The 14,529-nt window shown below is 40.8% G+C and overlaps 1 protein-coding gene across 2 annotated transcripts in view; it reads left to right on the top strand.

Annotated features, from left to right (window-relative positions):
• The window catches only part of LOC108442174 (phosphoinositide 3-kinase regulatory subunit 6), a 45,840-nt gene that overhangs the window by 13,148 nt on the left and 18,163 nt on the right, over positions 1 to 14,529 (top strand). For both annotated transcript variants that reach the window (XM_037536376.1, XM_017722084.2), the window contains 7 exons: positions 2,508 to 2,618; positions 3,242 to 3,328; positions 8,607 to 8,698; positions 11,398 to 11,466; positions 11,561 to 11,693; positions 12,519 to 12,588; positions 12,767 to 12,953. In XM_037536376.1, coding sequence (XP_037392273.1) covers positions 2,606 to 2,618; positions 3,242 to 3,328; positions 8,607 to 8,698; positions 11,398 to 11,466; positions 11,561 to 11,693; positions 12,519 to 12,588; positions 12,767 to 12,953 — 651 coding nt within the window. In that variant the 5' untranslated portion in view covers positions 2,508 to 2,605. The remainder of the gene's footprint in view (positions 1 to 2,507; positions 2,619 to 3,241; positions 3,329 to 8,606; positions 8,699 to 11,397; positions 11,467 to 11,560; positions 11,694 to 12,518; positions 12,589 to 12,766; positions 12,954 to 14,529) is intronic.

The following is a 14,529-nucleotide window of genomic DNA, read 5'->3' as shown; positions in this document are numbered from 1 at the left end:
CCAGCTGATAAAAGTACAAAGTGTTTGCCTTCAGATGTACTTATGAGAAAATGAGAAAAGTGTGTGTGTGTGTGTGTGTGTGTGTGTGTGTGTGTGTGTGTGTGTGTGTGTGTGTGTATTGCATCTGTAGGCCTCTGTTCATAAACATAAACCAGCCCAAACTCATTTACTATAAAATGAAATGGTGTTTGTAGAAATTCAGAAAAAAGCCGCGTCAGTCTCGACTGCATATGTGGACATATTTCTATATTGTGCTCTATTTACACAAAGTTAGGTTAGTTCATCATTTATGTTGAACAGACTCTCCCAAAGTTTTACGCTGCTGCGCTGACGTTGAACCGCGTGCTGCACTGGGTCGGTATGACCAACAGGTCAAAACCAGCTCAGAACAAAGTGACGGCTGTGCCCTGATTGGTGTTTTTATACACACATAAACCAAAAGGAACGACAGATTTCTCGTAATGTAGTTTAGTAAAAAGATATTTGACTTTGAAATACAGTGGAGTGAAAGTAAAAAGTCGCCCAAATTGGAAAAACTTAAAGTAAAGTAAAGTACAGATACATGAAAAAACTACTTAAGTCCAGTAACAAATTACATTTACTCAGTTACTGTCCACCACTGTCTGTTACAGAGTTCTCCACAGTGCAGTTGGGGGTAAAGTTTACGACATTAAAAAACAAATTTACATAAAAAACATGTGTGCAGTGAATACTGGCAACAAAAGTACAGAGTACTGAGTCCAACACTGTTCAACATCTGCATTAAAGAGTTAGAGCCACAGCTGGAACAGTGTGCAGGTCCTGCTCTCCTGCTCTATAATATGAACTCCTGCTGTGTCGCTACCTGGGCCCTGTCTGTCAGTCTGAAAAGACAAACGTAACAATGTTACACAGAAACCCAGAGTTCAGGACACTAGATATCCCTTAGCATGTGTTAAATTATACTTACCCCTGAATCACCATCACCGCATCAGAAAGATTGTGATAAAAAAATTAGAGCTATTATTCGTTGTTAGAAACAATTTCCACAAAAATTCTAATTCCTGTACAACTTGGGTCCAAATTGTTTGACAGTATAATTCAACCAATAGCACTTTGTAGAAGAGAAATTTGAGTTGCGCTCAGCAGAATCAGTCACGCCAGCAGGCCATGCACCCAACTGATAGTCCTCCACTATTTTGGTAGCACCCATGAAGTTCATTCAGCAGTGCTGTGTCTGTAATGAGATGAAGCCATAAGACAGTAAACACAACTTTTGTTTTTGATTCTTTTTTAAATCCAATTTAATCCAAAGCTTATTACCTGATCTATTTGAGTGTATTTGCTTGATTTTATTTGATTTGTTGCTGTAGTGATGACAAACGAAAGCTGAAATTTAAACGGCTGAGATTTCCCGCTGCATTATTAGCTCCCGTCCCAAACCGCGTACCAGCTCTCATGTGCTGCTTGTTAGCTGCTCATTAAACACCTCCAAGAGAACATTTTTAGGCATTTGCTGTTTACAGAGCATTTATTGAAGTAAATGAATGCATTTATCGAGGTAAATTATTTGTTTACTGCATTACTAGTGAATAAACTAATGAATTTATTGAGGATAAATTGTGTTTATTGAGGTAAATTAATGCTTTTAATGTGGTAAATTAGTGTATTTATGGAGGATAAATTAAAACATTAATTAAGATAAATTACTGCATTTATTGAGAATAAACCAATGAATTTGTTGAGGATAAATTAAAGCATTTATTGGGAAAATGTTTGTGTTTATTGAGGTAAATTAATACTTTTATTGTGGTAAATTACTCTATTTATGGAGGAGAAATAAATGCATTAAGATAAATTACTTTATTCACTGAAGTTACTGCATTTATTGAGAATAAATTACTGCTTTTATTGAAGAATGAATCTGAAAAAATACAATATCAAATATCTCGTCTTTGGATTGTTTTGTACTTTGTACTGTTTATTCTACCAAAATGCACCACAGAGCACCACAGGAAGTCATTTTTATGTGTGGCCATCAAACTCTATAACTCCTCCCTCAGTGTGTGATTCACAGCATGTGGTTCATCTGCGCAAACCTCAACACCAAACTGTTCATATGTGTAATAATAATAATTTCATGTGTAATAACTCAGAGGTACAATAATTTGACCTGCTTTATACCAGATGTTTAATATTGATTATCACAGTCACCGCCACTTTACTGTACTCATAAGAACTTAAATCTCATGGACTTATTGCAACTTTCTCTTTATCTTTGTTTTAAATTGTTAAAGTGTTTATTCTTTTGCATAAATGGTTGCAACTATAACAACTGCAGTTTCCCTCTGGGATCAATTAAGGATTCTGATTCTGATTTAGATTGTCGTTAAGATACAGGTGAAATGTAGATTTTGAAATCACTGCATTCTGTCTTCATTTGCAATTCACAAACACTCCCAATGTTTTGTAGTTTTATTTGTTTCTGAATGAATGCACGCCCATCTCCTGCTCTGTGTATCCATCAGGGTGAATTTCGGCCGTGACATCAAGATCATGCCCACTGGACCCAGCCTGTCCCAGGGCATTGCGGGTAGACTGTAGCTGCTGCCCCAGCTTTGCCAGTATGGATTCAGCAGGTAAAAATACACCGTCCTGTTAGCTTTGCCATGCACACACACACACACACACTCACACACACACACACACACACACACACACACACACACACACACACACACTCACCAACATCTGAATTCTTCAGAATTATAAACAGAGTCAGGTTTGGTGTAGAATACTCCATTCTAGAGAAACTTACCGAGACAGAATTGTTCACAGTGAACCAGACGTCCACCTGTAAAAACTCAGTCAAAGAAAGTTATTCCATGATTATGTGACTCTATAAACTGTCTTGATTTCAGATTTTTAGTAATTTCACATAGCAACTGCCTAGCAATGCCCTAGCAACCACCTGGGATATTATGGCAACTGCCTAACAACACCATACCAATCCACCTGGGTTTTCATAGCAACTGGCTAACAACACCCTAGCAAACCACCTGGGATACCATAGCATTTCAACACCTTCAGTGTGTGTGTGTGTGTGTGTGTGTGTGTGTGTGTGTGTGTGTGTGTGTGTGCAGTGACAGAATGGAGGAGAGTGATTAGGAGCTGGTTGTGTATTTAAGCTGCAAACCTGAAAAACCTGACACATTGTTAGCCGGCAAATCCTTAAACTCTATCTCATTGTTTACATTTTCAGAATTTGCAGCGCTCGAGTCGGAAATCTACCGAGGCCTGCAGGCCATTCTGAGGGAGCTTGACTCTCTGCAGCCTGTGATCAACAAAGGTGAGGCGCTCACTGGGAAAGATTGAGGAAACATTTACCTAGAGTGCACAGCTACCAGAAATATGCACCTGTTGTATAATTTAGTAAACATTAGCCTGGAGTGCATGCCCACCCATAGAATGAGCTCAACTGGAATGTTCTCTGGTTTACATTTGCATAGAGAGCATACTTACCTGAAATATGAACTTGGAGATGCACTCATTCAAAATATACACTCACCTGAAGAAGGTTCTCAACTTGAGTATGTACTCACCTGCAGAATACTTTAGTATATGTACATTTACCTCAAGTTCATTCTCACCTGAAGTACACTGTATTGCCAAAAGTATTCGCTCGTCTGGCTTCACATGCATGTGAATTTGAGTGACATCCCATTCTTAATCCATAGGGTTTAATATGATGTCGGCCCACCCTTTGCAGCTATAACAGCTTCAACTCTTCTGAGAAGGCTTTCCACAAGGGTTAGGAGTGTGTTTATGGGAATTTTTGAGCATTCTTCCAGAAGCTCATTTGTGAGGTCAGACACTGATGTTGGACGAGAAGGCCTGGCTCACAGTCTCCTCTCTAATTCATCCCAAAGTGTTCTATCGGGTTGAGGTCAGGACTCTGTGCAGGCCAATCAAGTTCTTCCCCACCAAACTGACTCATCCATTGTGGACCTTGCTCTGTGCACTGGTGTGCAGTCATGTTGGAACAGGAAGGGGCCGTCCCCAAACTGTTCCCACAAAGTTGGGAGCATTAAATTGTCCAAAATCTCTTGGTGCTGAAGCTTTGAGTTCCTTTCACTGGAACTAAGGGGCCGAGCCCAACTCCTGAAAAACAGCCCCACACCATAATCCCCCCTCAAAACTTTACACTTGGCACAATGCAGTCGGAGAAGTACCGTCCTCCTGGCAACCACCAAACCCAGATTCTTCCATTGGATTGCCAGACAGAGAAGCGTGATTGGTCACTCCAGAGAACACGTCTCCACTGCTCTAGAGTCCAGTGGCGGCACTTTACTCCACTGCATTCCACGCTTTGCATTGCGCTTGGTGACGTAAGGCTTGGATGCAGCTGCTCGGCCATGGAAACCCATTCCATGAAGCTCTGTATGCTGTTCTGGAGCTGATCTGAAGGCCACATGAAGTTGGGAGGTCTGTAGCAATTGACTCTGCAGAAAGTTGGTGCTCAATTTACGTGGCCGACCACTTCGTGGCTGAGTTGCTGTCGTTCCCAATCGCTTCCACTTTGTTATAATCCCACTGACAGTTGACTGTGGAATATTTAGTAGTGAGGAAATTTCACGACTGGACTTGCTGCACAGGTGGCGTCCGATCACGGCACCACGCTGGAGTTCACTGAGCTCCTGAGAGCGACCCATTCTTTCACTAATGTCTGTAGAAGCAGTCTGCAGGCCTAGGGGCTCGGCTTTATACACCTGTGGCCATGGAAGTGACTGGAACACCTGAATTCAGTGATTTGGATGGGTGAGTGAAAACTTTTGGCAATATACTGTATGTTTATGCCCTCACTGACCTGCGAAACACTATGCTGTATATTTTCCTAGAGTTTATTCTTGCCTGCAGCACATACTCACCTGTAGAATACTTTAGTTAATGTGCTTTTTCTGAGTTCATTCCTCCCTGAAATATACACTCAACTTTAGTATACTTTAGTGTACATTTATCTAAAGATAATTCTTACCTGAAGTTTACACCCACCTGTGGTATTCTTTACAGTACATTACCAATTACCGTTTCCAATCAAAGTCTTGGTGACCCTTTGCTTTGCACACGTTTGTGGTTTCTATACACTACACACCTGTCCCAGCCAACGAGTTGAATCAGGCGTGCTGGATGAGATAAATCACAAAAACATGCGTAGTGTCCTGTCGTCAGGACTGGGATCGGGAACCTCTGCCCTAGCGTTTTCTCTTACCTGCAATACGCACTCACCTGTAGAATGCTTTAGTGTATGTTTATCTAGAGAGCTTGATGACCTGAAATATTTATTGATCAGCAGCCTGCACTCACCTGATGTGTGCTTACACTTACTTATCTAATCGTTATCTGGAATATGCAATCTCACCATGTTTACATACGCTTAAGTGACGCTTCGCTGAGGAGCAGCGCCTGTGAAAACACTGCTGTGTTTACACACTGTTATCATTGCTTAGGATCGTGGAATCTGCAGGGGTTGACACAGGCTCTGAGCTATATTTAGAGACACAGCGTCTTAGTTGCCGAGCACCTGTTACATTTTGCACCTGCCAGTAAAAGGTTGTTTTGTAACCGAGCTCTCATGCTTATAGGAGCTGGGTAATGTTTGTCTCCCGCAGGAGATTTCCCATAAAAGCTGGAAAATGACTTTCTAAAGAGCAGTATCGGAATCAGAACGTTAGTCTGTGTGTGTGTGTGTTGTCCTTTTTCACAATGCTTGTTTTTCCCTAAAAGAATCAAAGAGACAAACCCAGTCTTCTTTCTAATCCTAAAGTTTCAGAGTAGAAACAAACAACTTTATTACTGGTCTTTCAACTGTATTAATATAACAGTTATGTTACAATGAAAAATACATTTAAATGTCACAAGAAAGCTACATTTAAAAATTCACCCCACATATGTTCAATCGCTTTTGTTTATATTACTGCTGCATTTATTTCACAGTTCAAATGGTTGATGAATCAAAAGTTTGATGCTAATATTGATATTAAGTTTTAAACACTTATGTTTCTTATACAATGTATCATATTTCCTCTTTTATCAACACTAGCATGCGTCATGATTGGCCCCTCCCAGTCCTGGCCATGTGTTTTTGTTTTGGTTTTTAGTCCAGCCCCTTGTTTGGATACTCCGCCCCGATTGTCCCCACCTGTGTTTCCACCTGTCCCTCGTTTACCCTTATGTATTTAAGCCCTGTCTTTTCCCCTGTCTGGTTACTGGTCTTTGTGTGAATTGTCTAAACTGTCTGAATTGTTGGATGCGTTGGATTCTCGTGGTGTTTGGTGCTTGATTCTGTCTTCATTTCGTCATGTCTGTCCCTCCTGTTCTCCACGTTGGATGTTTGACCCTGGATTTGCCCATGATAAACGTCTCTTACCTCAGCACATGCGTCCGCCTCCTCGCTCCCATCCGTTACAGCACATTTAAACTGTTTCTCATATTTGGCCCTGTTTATTTGATTTGATTTGGTGTCATATGTTAAAATGTATGTGTTTAAATCAGTTGAATGAATGTAAATAAGTGTAATATAAAATTAAGAGCATCAAACTTTTAATTCAGCAACAATTTCAGCTGTAAAACTAATGCAACAGTAAGGTAAACAAAAGTGATTAAATGTGTCGGATGAGTTTTTAAATGTACATTTCTTGTTATAATTTGTTTTTCACTAAAACAGGAATGAAACTAAATGCCAGGGCAACATTTGACGTGCTCAATCTGATTATAATTGATAACTGATAAAACATATAAATGTGAGTTTATTGGCTGGTTGTAAATCAGAAATTTGAGTACTGTCCGACTTATGTAGACCTGGAGTTTCCCATTATCTGATTAGTCAAGTGCGTGTAAACACGTTGATTGGGTTACTGACAAAATCTGATTTTATTATCTCATCTGATTATTGGGTGCATGTAAACACTGCGTTACTTCATTTACAGCTGGCATGAATAATTTAGTGTTTTTCTGATTGTATATGCTACAGATTCTAAGTTTTAATGCTCGCAACTTCACCATCCTGAAAGCGTCCTGAAACAGATGTAACATCTTCCCTGTTGTCACTGTTCTTTTCTCCCCAAGTCGACCAGAGTGTTGCGGTTTCTGTGCTGACTATTTCGTCCATGCTTTGAAAAATGCAAAAGCCAGGCTGGATTAACACCACAATCCTCAAGTAACATTAAAATGATTTACAGAAATGAAATATGACTGAAAAGTGGTTGTAGATTAAGGTCAACCTAAAGAAAAATCCTAGGTCAACTTAAAGAAAAACGGCCTTTTAAGGATGTTTGTAAGGAAGAGCCTGATCAAAACAGCATTTTTTTACCTTTTATTTATTTATTTTTGACTCCTATTTTCTGTCGGCCCACCCAAAACCACACCTTGCCTCCCTGAACTGTTTGCCCTGTTACGTCATCTCATGACAGGCCAGCAGACACAACATTAATCACATCAAACATAAACATAATTCAAAACAATTACTCACAACCGGCCATTGCTTAACCCAAAGCTTTAAAAAGGGACTATGACATTCTGGCCTCTAATTTTGTATAACAAAAACTACACATAAAAAAAAATCATATACAAAAATGATACATGCTGCTGTACACAAAAGCCATTAAATTATTCATTCATAAGCCATCGTAGAATCAAGAACAAGCACAAAGCATCTAAGAATTTTATATCAGCATAAAACATCAATCAAATATAACAATTTCATTATAACAATTTGATTAATGAGCGGCCTCCTCAGTACAGCTCCAGTTTAATTACACTGAGCTTAACATCACTGAAATGTTCCTCGCTTACACAAGACATTCTGCTTTCTAACATATAGTTTGATGTTACCTTTACTGAGCTGACATTAGCCAGTGCTGACAGCATCATCTGCCAGCAGGAGCTGAATATATTTTGTTTTTTGTCGCTCGTCATTTTGCTGTGAAACGTCATCTCCACCTTTTAAAATTGTTCCGATGTCTTTACAGTGGTGGTGAGAAGAACTTCATGACCTACAGCACAATTATAGACATTTTTTTTACTATTCAAAACCACAAGTGAACCTACACGTGTCTTCTGAGTTTTGTATGGATTGTTGATGATGGGAAAATAGTGGAAAATCTGAAATAAGAAGTTTTCTTTAGGGACAATTTTTTCCTCCTAACATCCTGCATATTATTAAGATTAAGTGACCCTTATTAGTCCCACAACGGGGAAATTTCACCCCCACATTTAACCCATCCGTGAAGTGAGACACCACATACACTCCTAGTGAGCACACACTCACACACTAGGGGCAGTGAGCACACTTGTCCAGAGTGGTGGGCAGCCCAATCCACAGCACCCAGGGAGCAGTTGGGGGTTAGGTGTCTTGCTCAAGGACACCTCAGTCATGTGCTGTCAGCTCTGGGGATCGAACCGGCAACCTTCTGGTTGCGAGGCTGGTTCCCTGACCTCCAGCCCACGACTGCCCCAGAAAACACAGCCGCCGCCGCCACTGAAGAAGCGCCCGGACCGAGGGTCGAACCATCGAACAGCCCTGACCATTACACAGCAATACAACTCTCTCTGTGTTTGCGTGTTTACAGGAATGCTGAGATGGACCTTACATAAGAAGGTGCAGTCTGATCCTGTGAGGAATCTGGCCTTGGTCAGAGTGGCTGTGAAGGAGCTGGAGAGAGTAAGTGACCACACACTCGCTGCTGACTCGCTTTTAGTGTTTATGTGAGCTTTTTTGCTGCTAACCATGCAAAACAGAGCAGTTTTGCAGTCTGCTTTCCAGCGTGTGACTGTCCGATTCAGGGTCTGGGATTGTCTAGATGACTGATTAGAGACTGAACCAAACTTCTGAGTTTTTGGAAACAATGCTTTTGTTTTGGTCTGGTAGATTATAAGGAAATGTTTCAGTGATGAATCACAGATAGTGTCACATAATCAGAACATAATTCCGCTTACTGAAAGGCTGAAACCTGCGGAAGAGGCTTCGGAATGCTGAAGGAAACGATCCCAGCCTGCCAATCTTGATCTGTACCATTCTGTAATGACTTCATCCTATTTATAAAAGCTATTAAAAACCTCCCAGACTGCATGAAGCAAACATCTCAGTGTCGTAGAACAACAGTTACTGCAGTTCGTTCTCACAGTTGGAGCTTTGTTTCTTTACTTGGAATACTAGAGCCAAAGCCGGACCATGAGAGGAAATTTCCGTTTGAATGCATTTGAATTAATCGAGAATGAGATGGACCTTACCGAGTCTGATATCATACTGAATTTCTTCAGTGATGTGCATTAGCTAGCTCTATTAGTTATCTTGGATTTTGTAGTGCTTCAGTGGAGAAGAGCAGGTTTTTCCCCATCAGAAAAGCTCGTGAGACAGATACGCTCATATCTGCCTCAATGCATCTTGTGTGCCAAATACCCCCTGAATACAGGGGGTCCCATATTGTCTGGTTGCTAACTCACTCACTCCAGCGCTGATGATGCTTCAACAGCAGCAAAATGTTTATTTTATCAGTTGCTCTCCTGTAAATGCTTTGTTGTAGTTTGCTGATGTGCTCTTCCTCACATTAACTGAGATCTTACTCATCTCCTCTTCTGTCTTCAGTGTGAGAAATGAGAAACACTCGCTCTTTACACCAAACTCTTGGGAAACTGGATTCTCAGATTTACGGATCTGCTGCAGCACATCACAAGTTTTTCAGAGAAATCCCGACAGAGTTAGTTTCTAGACTAAGAATGACCAACTGGGTGAACCAGTCTGCTACAGCGCCACCCTGAGGCAGAGCAGTGCTGCAGCTCTAGTTAGTCAAGAACACCAAAGAGAGAAGCTGTTTGTGGGTGAAGCAAATAAACACTTCACTGAGCTTCACTGAACCTGTGCTTATAGTATAACAACATAATAAGTTAACTTTCAGAGAATCCGAGGGGTTATTTAGGGGGTATCAGATGACTACTGTGACTATTATCATAAGTGATGGGTCAGTTGGTGCTGATCATTTGCAGACTTTGTAAACTTTGGTGTACACTCCACTATTTACATTGTTAGACCCTTTTGAATCAGGGTGCGGCCAAACAGGTCTGATTCTCTTTCACTGCAGTCCAGTTACAGAGTTCCGCATATACTGGGGCGTTGGTGTAGAATAAGACCCAGGAAACATAGTGCTTACAGGCAAGTGCTGTTTTACTGAACATGCAGCAAGGGGAAACCACAGGCCCAGCGCCACTGAACACAGAGAGACAGCAGGGAAGGTCACCGCTAGCCATACATGTCTCTCCGTGGTGGCCGCATTAACCCCCGCTGTCTCACCCACAGCCCAACACAGCAACATGAGCAATATAAATACGTCTCCACTAGAACAACATTGCTAGAAGCAAGTGATACTGTCCTTTCTCACTGGGAACGAGGCACCTCCCGAGAGCCTCTTCACATGGCCACGCCTCCCGCACTCCTACAGACTGTGGTGGACGCCATAATACAGTTGTAGCTGCACACGTGTTCCAATTTTGTGTTTTGGAATGAATCAGAATCACCATAAGAATCAATGATCAGATTATGATTCTGACTCCGAATCTGATGCTGATTGTGATTCTCAGTCTGACTCTGATTCTGATTATGCTCCTGTTTCTGATTCTTATTGTGATTTTGGCTGATAGTGACTCTGCTTTTGACCCTGATTCTGACACAGATCCGAATTCCGATAATGAATAATGGTTATGACGGACTCTGATTCTGTTCTGATTTTGATTGTGACTGATCCTCATTCTGATTTTGATTCCGATTCTCATGTTGATTGTGATTGTGATTCTGGCACTGACTCTGATTCTAATTCTGATACTGAATGCAATTCTGACTCTGACTTCTCATTCTAGTTTTGATTCTGATTTCGATTCTGGTTGTGATTCTGATTCTGATTGTGACTGATTCTCATTCTAGTTTTGATTCTGATTTCGATTCTGGTTGTGATTCTGATTCTGATTGTCACTGATTCTCATTCTAGTTTTGATTCTGATTTCGATTCTGGTTGTGATTCTGATTCTGATTGTGACTGATTCTCATTCTAGTTTTGATTCTGATTTCGATTCTGGTTGTGATTCTGATGCTGATTCTGATTGCGACTGATTCTCATTCTAGTTTTGATTCTGATTTCGATTCTGGTTGTCATTCTGATTCTGATTGTGACTGATTCTCATTCTAGTTTTGTTTCTGATTGTGATTCTGATGCTGATTCTGATTTTGCTTCTGAATTTGATGCTGCTTGTGATTCTGACTTTGATTTGGTTTCTGATTGTGACTGTGATTCCGTTCATGTTTCTGATTCTTTGTCTGATTCTGATGCGGATATTCTTACTATGACTCTGACTCTGATGGTGTGCTTTCAGGCTGAGAGAGTCGACCTGAAGACCCACATCATCCCACTATTACACACCCTCATCTATGCCGTCATCCAGGTACACAGATTCTCCGCTCTGTAGTGTGGTTGTTTTGTTTGTGTCTTTACTGTAAGTATTGAAGTCTGTTCTCTTGCCATGTTTGTTTCTCCAGGCTGCGTATATTCCTGATGATCTGTATAAGCGTATTTATAATGCATGTAAGAGGCTGTTGACTCTGCCTCAGCCATTCTGCACTGTGGGGTTGAGCTACACGCGACTACTAAAGACGGAGCGGACTTTGCCAGGTCTCCCTCTCTCACACCCACACCCACACACACACACACACACACAGAGGATTATAATAGGGCTTTGTTTGCTCTCTGTGCACTAATATCACATTACATAACAACAGCACCCAAAACTGCAGATTAACTGACTTGCATTTACCTTAAACTGCTGCAGTTAATCAAGCGCTCAGAATAAAACATGTTAGCGGTGGAGCTAAATTCAGTCAGCAGCGCAGGATATAAACTCATAGATCTTATCGTTTTCTTTTTTTTTTCGAGGCGCTACCCGCAGAATCACACCGAATAAAACTGGTCATGTGGTCTAAATTTCAGCTTTAGAGAATAACTGAAAGGAGGAGAATGCACCATGATTTCACATGCGCACATTTTACTTCTAATTTCACAAAGACAAACAGAAACAGACCAAAATCTTGTTTCTGTTGCAAGGTTATAATGTTTGTTCCTTCTCTAGTAAAAGTGCCCTTTTAGAGACACAAAGGATTGTGTTATGATCTACTTCAACTCAAAGCATGAACTGAGATAGTAATAAGTTAAATGTGTACGAATGTCATCATTTAAAAGGCACTTTCCCAAACCCTAAGCCCTAAATTTACACTTAAAAATGATACTGTGAAGTGTGTTAGACAATAAAATTCTGTATGTGTGTGTATATGTGAAAAAAATGCCATTTGACCAGGGGAGCCCAAACTCTTGCATAAGAGGGAATGTATACGAACCTGACAAACACTTTCCTCTGTACCGTCCATTTAAATGCTATATGTAAGGGTCAGTTAGAGGAATTTTTGCCTTATTTATGACATTGTGTGTGTGTTTTGATTACAGGGCTGCTGTATCAGAGGATGTTAGTGTCTGAGCACAACCTGAGGAATGAACATTATCCTCTACAAGAGTGGTGAGGAGGCACACACACACACACACACACACACACACACACACACAGGCCCTCCCCTCAGCAACAGGTTATTAAAGTGTGTTTTCATGCCTTCAGCTGTCTTTAATACTATAATATTTTAGTTACTAGAGTTGGTCTAGTGGTCTAATCCTCCTCTGTCCCGGTGCTCTGTGTGCAGGGTGTTTGTGTTTGCGGACCCGGTCGTGTTCTCCGAGTCTCTGGGCTTGGTTCTGAGGGCTGATATTGAAACTGCAGGGCAGACGGAGACTCATCTGAGTCTGATGCAGAAGGTGGTACAGCGCTCCCTACAGGCTGCTCTGGGAGAGGAACACTGCCACGGCCCCACGCTCGCCCAGGCCCTGCAGGTCAGCAAGCTGTTCTCGGACATACACAACACACACCTATGCTCTTAAGAAAGGTGGTTCTTCTAGGGTTCTTTAGCAAAGGGAACAGCTTTATTTAGAACCAAACACCTAACCGTAGTTGAAGTAGTATGCAATGAAGTCTCTGTAGTTATTGAATAATAAGCCTGTAAGCATGTATTAAGACTGTATTTTAAAGGGTTAAGTGGTTCTTTGCGTGATGAATTAGTTCTTCAGATCGATGAAGAACATGTTTTTGAAAATGGTTCTGTATGGCACCAAAAAGGGTTTTGCTATTATTACAGTGCCACAAGGTTGCTAGGTATAACCATATATAACGCATTGCACCACACAAAGAGCAATTTAAACATGCAAATGGTTTCATATAGAACTCAGGGTTCTAAATAGGTCCAATTGTCTTTACTAAAGAACCATCTTTCACTAGTGAAGGAAGCCCTCCTTGTGACATCCCACATAAATGAAAATAATGCATGGTCACACCATAGTATTGTGTGGGAACGAGATCCTAATTTGTGGCCACGACTGAGTAAGACATGGGAGTGAGATAATTAAGTCATGACCACAATTTAGTAAGATGTGGGAACAAGATCATGCCTTACTAAGTTGTGGTGAAGGCTTAATTATCTCAGTCCCACACCTTACTTAGTTGTGGCCAGGCATTAGGATCTCATTCCCACGACTTACTAAGTTGTGGCCACAACTTAATTATCTCATTCCCATGCCATACTAAGTCATGGCCGTGCATTTTTTAAACATTTTTTTTATACAGGATGTCACCAGCAGGGCTCCATAGAAGTGCACCAAAATCTCAAAAAAATGAAACAAAATATTAATCGTGTCCATAGCAACATGGATTGTATTCTGAATGTGCACATAAGAACCATTTAGTTTCTTTCATATACAGATGTGTGTGATCATACAGCTGTGTTAGATTAGAGAGCGATCTCAGCAGAAATCAATTCTAGTCTGTTATAATGCACAGCCTGACTGGTTGAGAAACATCTTATTTGTGATAACAACACATTCTTCTACTAATATCACAGATCTGGGGCCGAGTTACAGAAACTTCCTATCTTTAGTCCTGAGTGGGCTAAAAAATCTGACTGGTCAAGATAAGATTTTTCACAAATTCATATTACGGAATATTACGTTTTTGTCTTATCTTAGAACATCTTATTGGCTGACGTGTCTGTTTTCACTGTTACTAATGTAAAAAAGGTCAAAACAAAACTAGTGTGATAAACTGTAAGTTGAGAATACTGTGAGAGCGCTCCCTGCTGTTTATCAGAGCGTCGCTGCTCCCCAGTTTCAGTCTCCATTTCCCGAATGTTTTAGCTGAGCACGCTAGCCTTATTCCTCTTAATAAACAGGCGCTCTGTCTCCTCATTATTCACCACCATCACTGTAATATTTTATCATCAACATTAACACATGAAGATAATAAGAGGGGACAGTGGCGATCGAGTGCGCAGTATCTTGAGATTTTTCAATAGAAAGGATAAAAATCTCAAAGCAGCGGTTTACAGAGTTCAGAGTTAAGATGTTTCTGTAAGAACAC

Source organism: Pygocentrus nattereri, chromosome 30 (genome assembly GCF_015220715.1).
Source record: "Pygocentrus nattereri isolate fPygNat1 chromosome 30, fPygNat1.pri, whole genome shotgun sequence".
Lineage (NCBI taxonomy): Eukaryota > Metazoa > Chordata > Actinopteri > Characiformes > Serrasalmidae > Pygocentrus > Pygocentrus nattereri.
The sequence above is the reverse complement of the archived record's forward strand: the minus strand, read 5'-3'. Positions and strand labels throughout refer to the sequence as shown.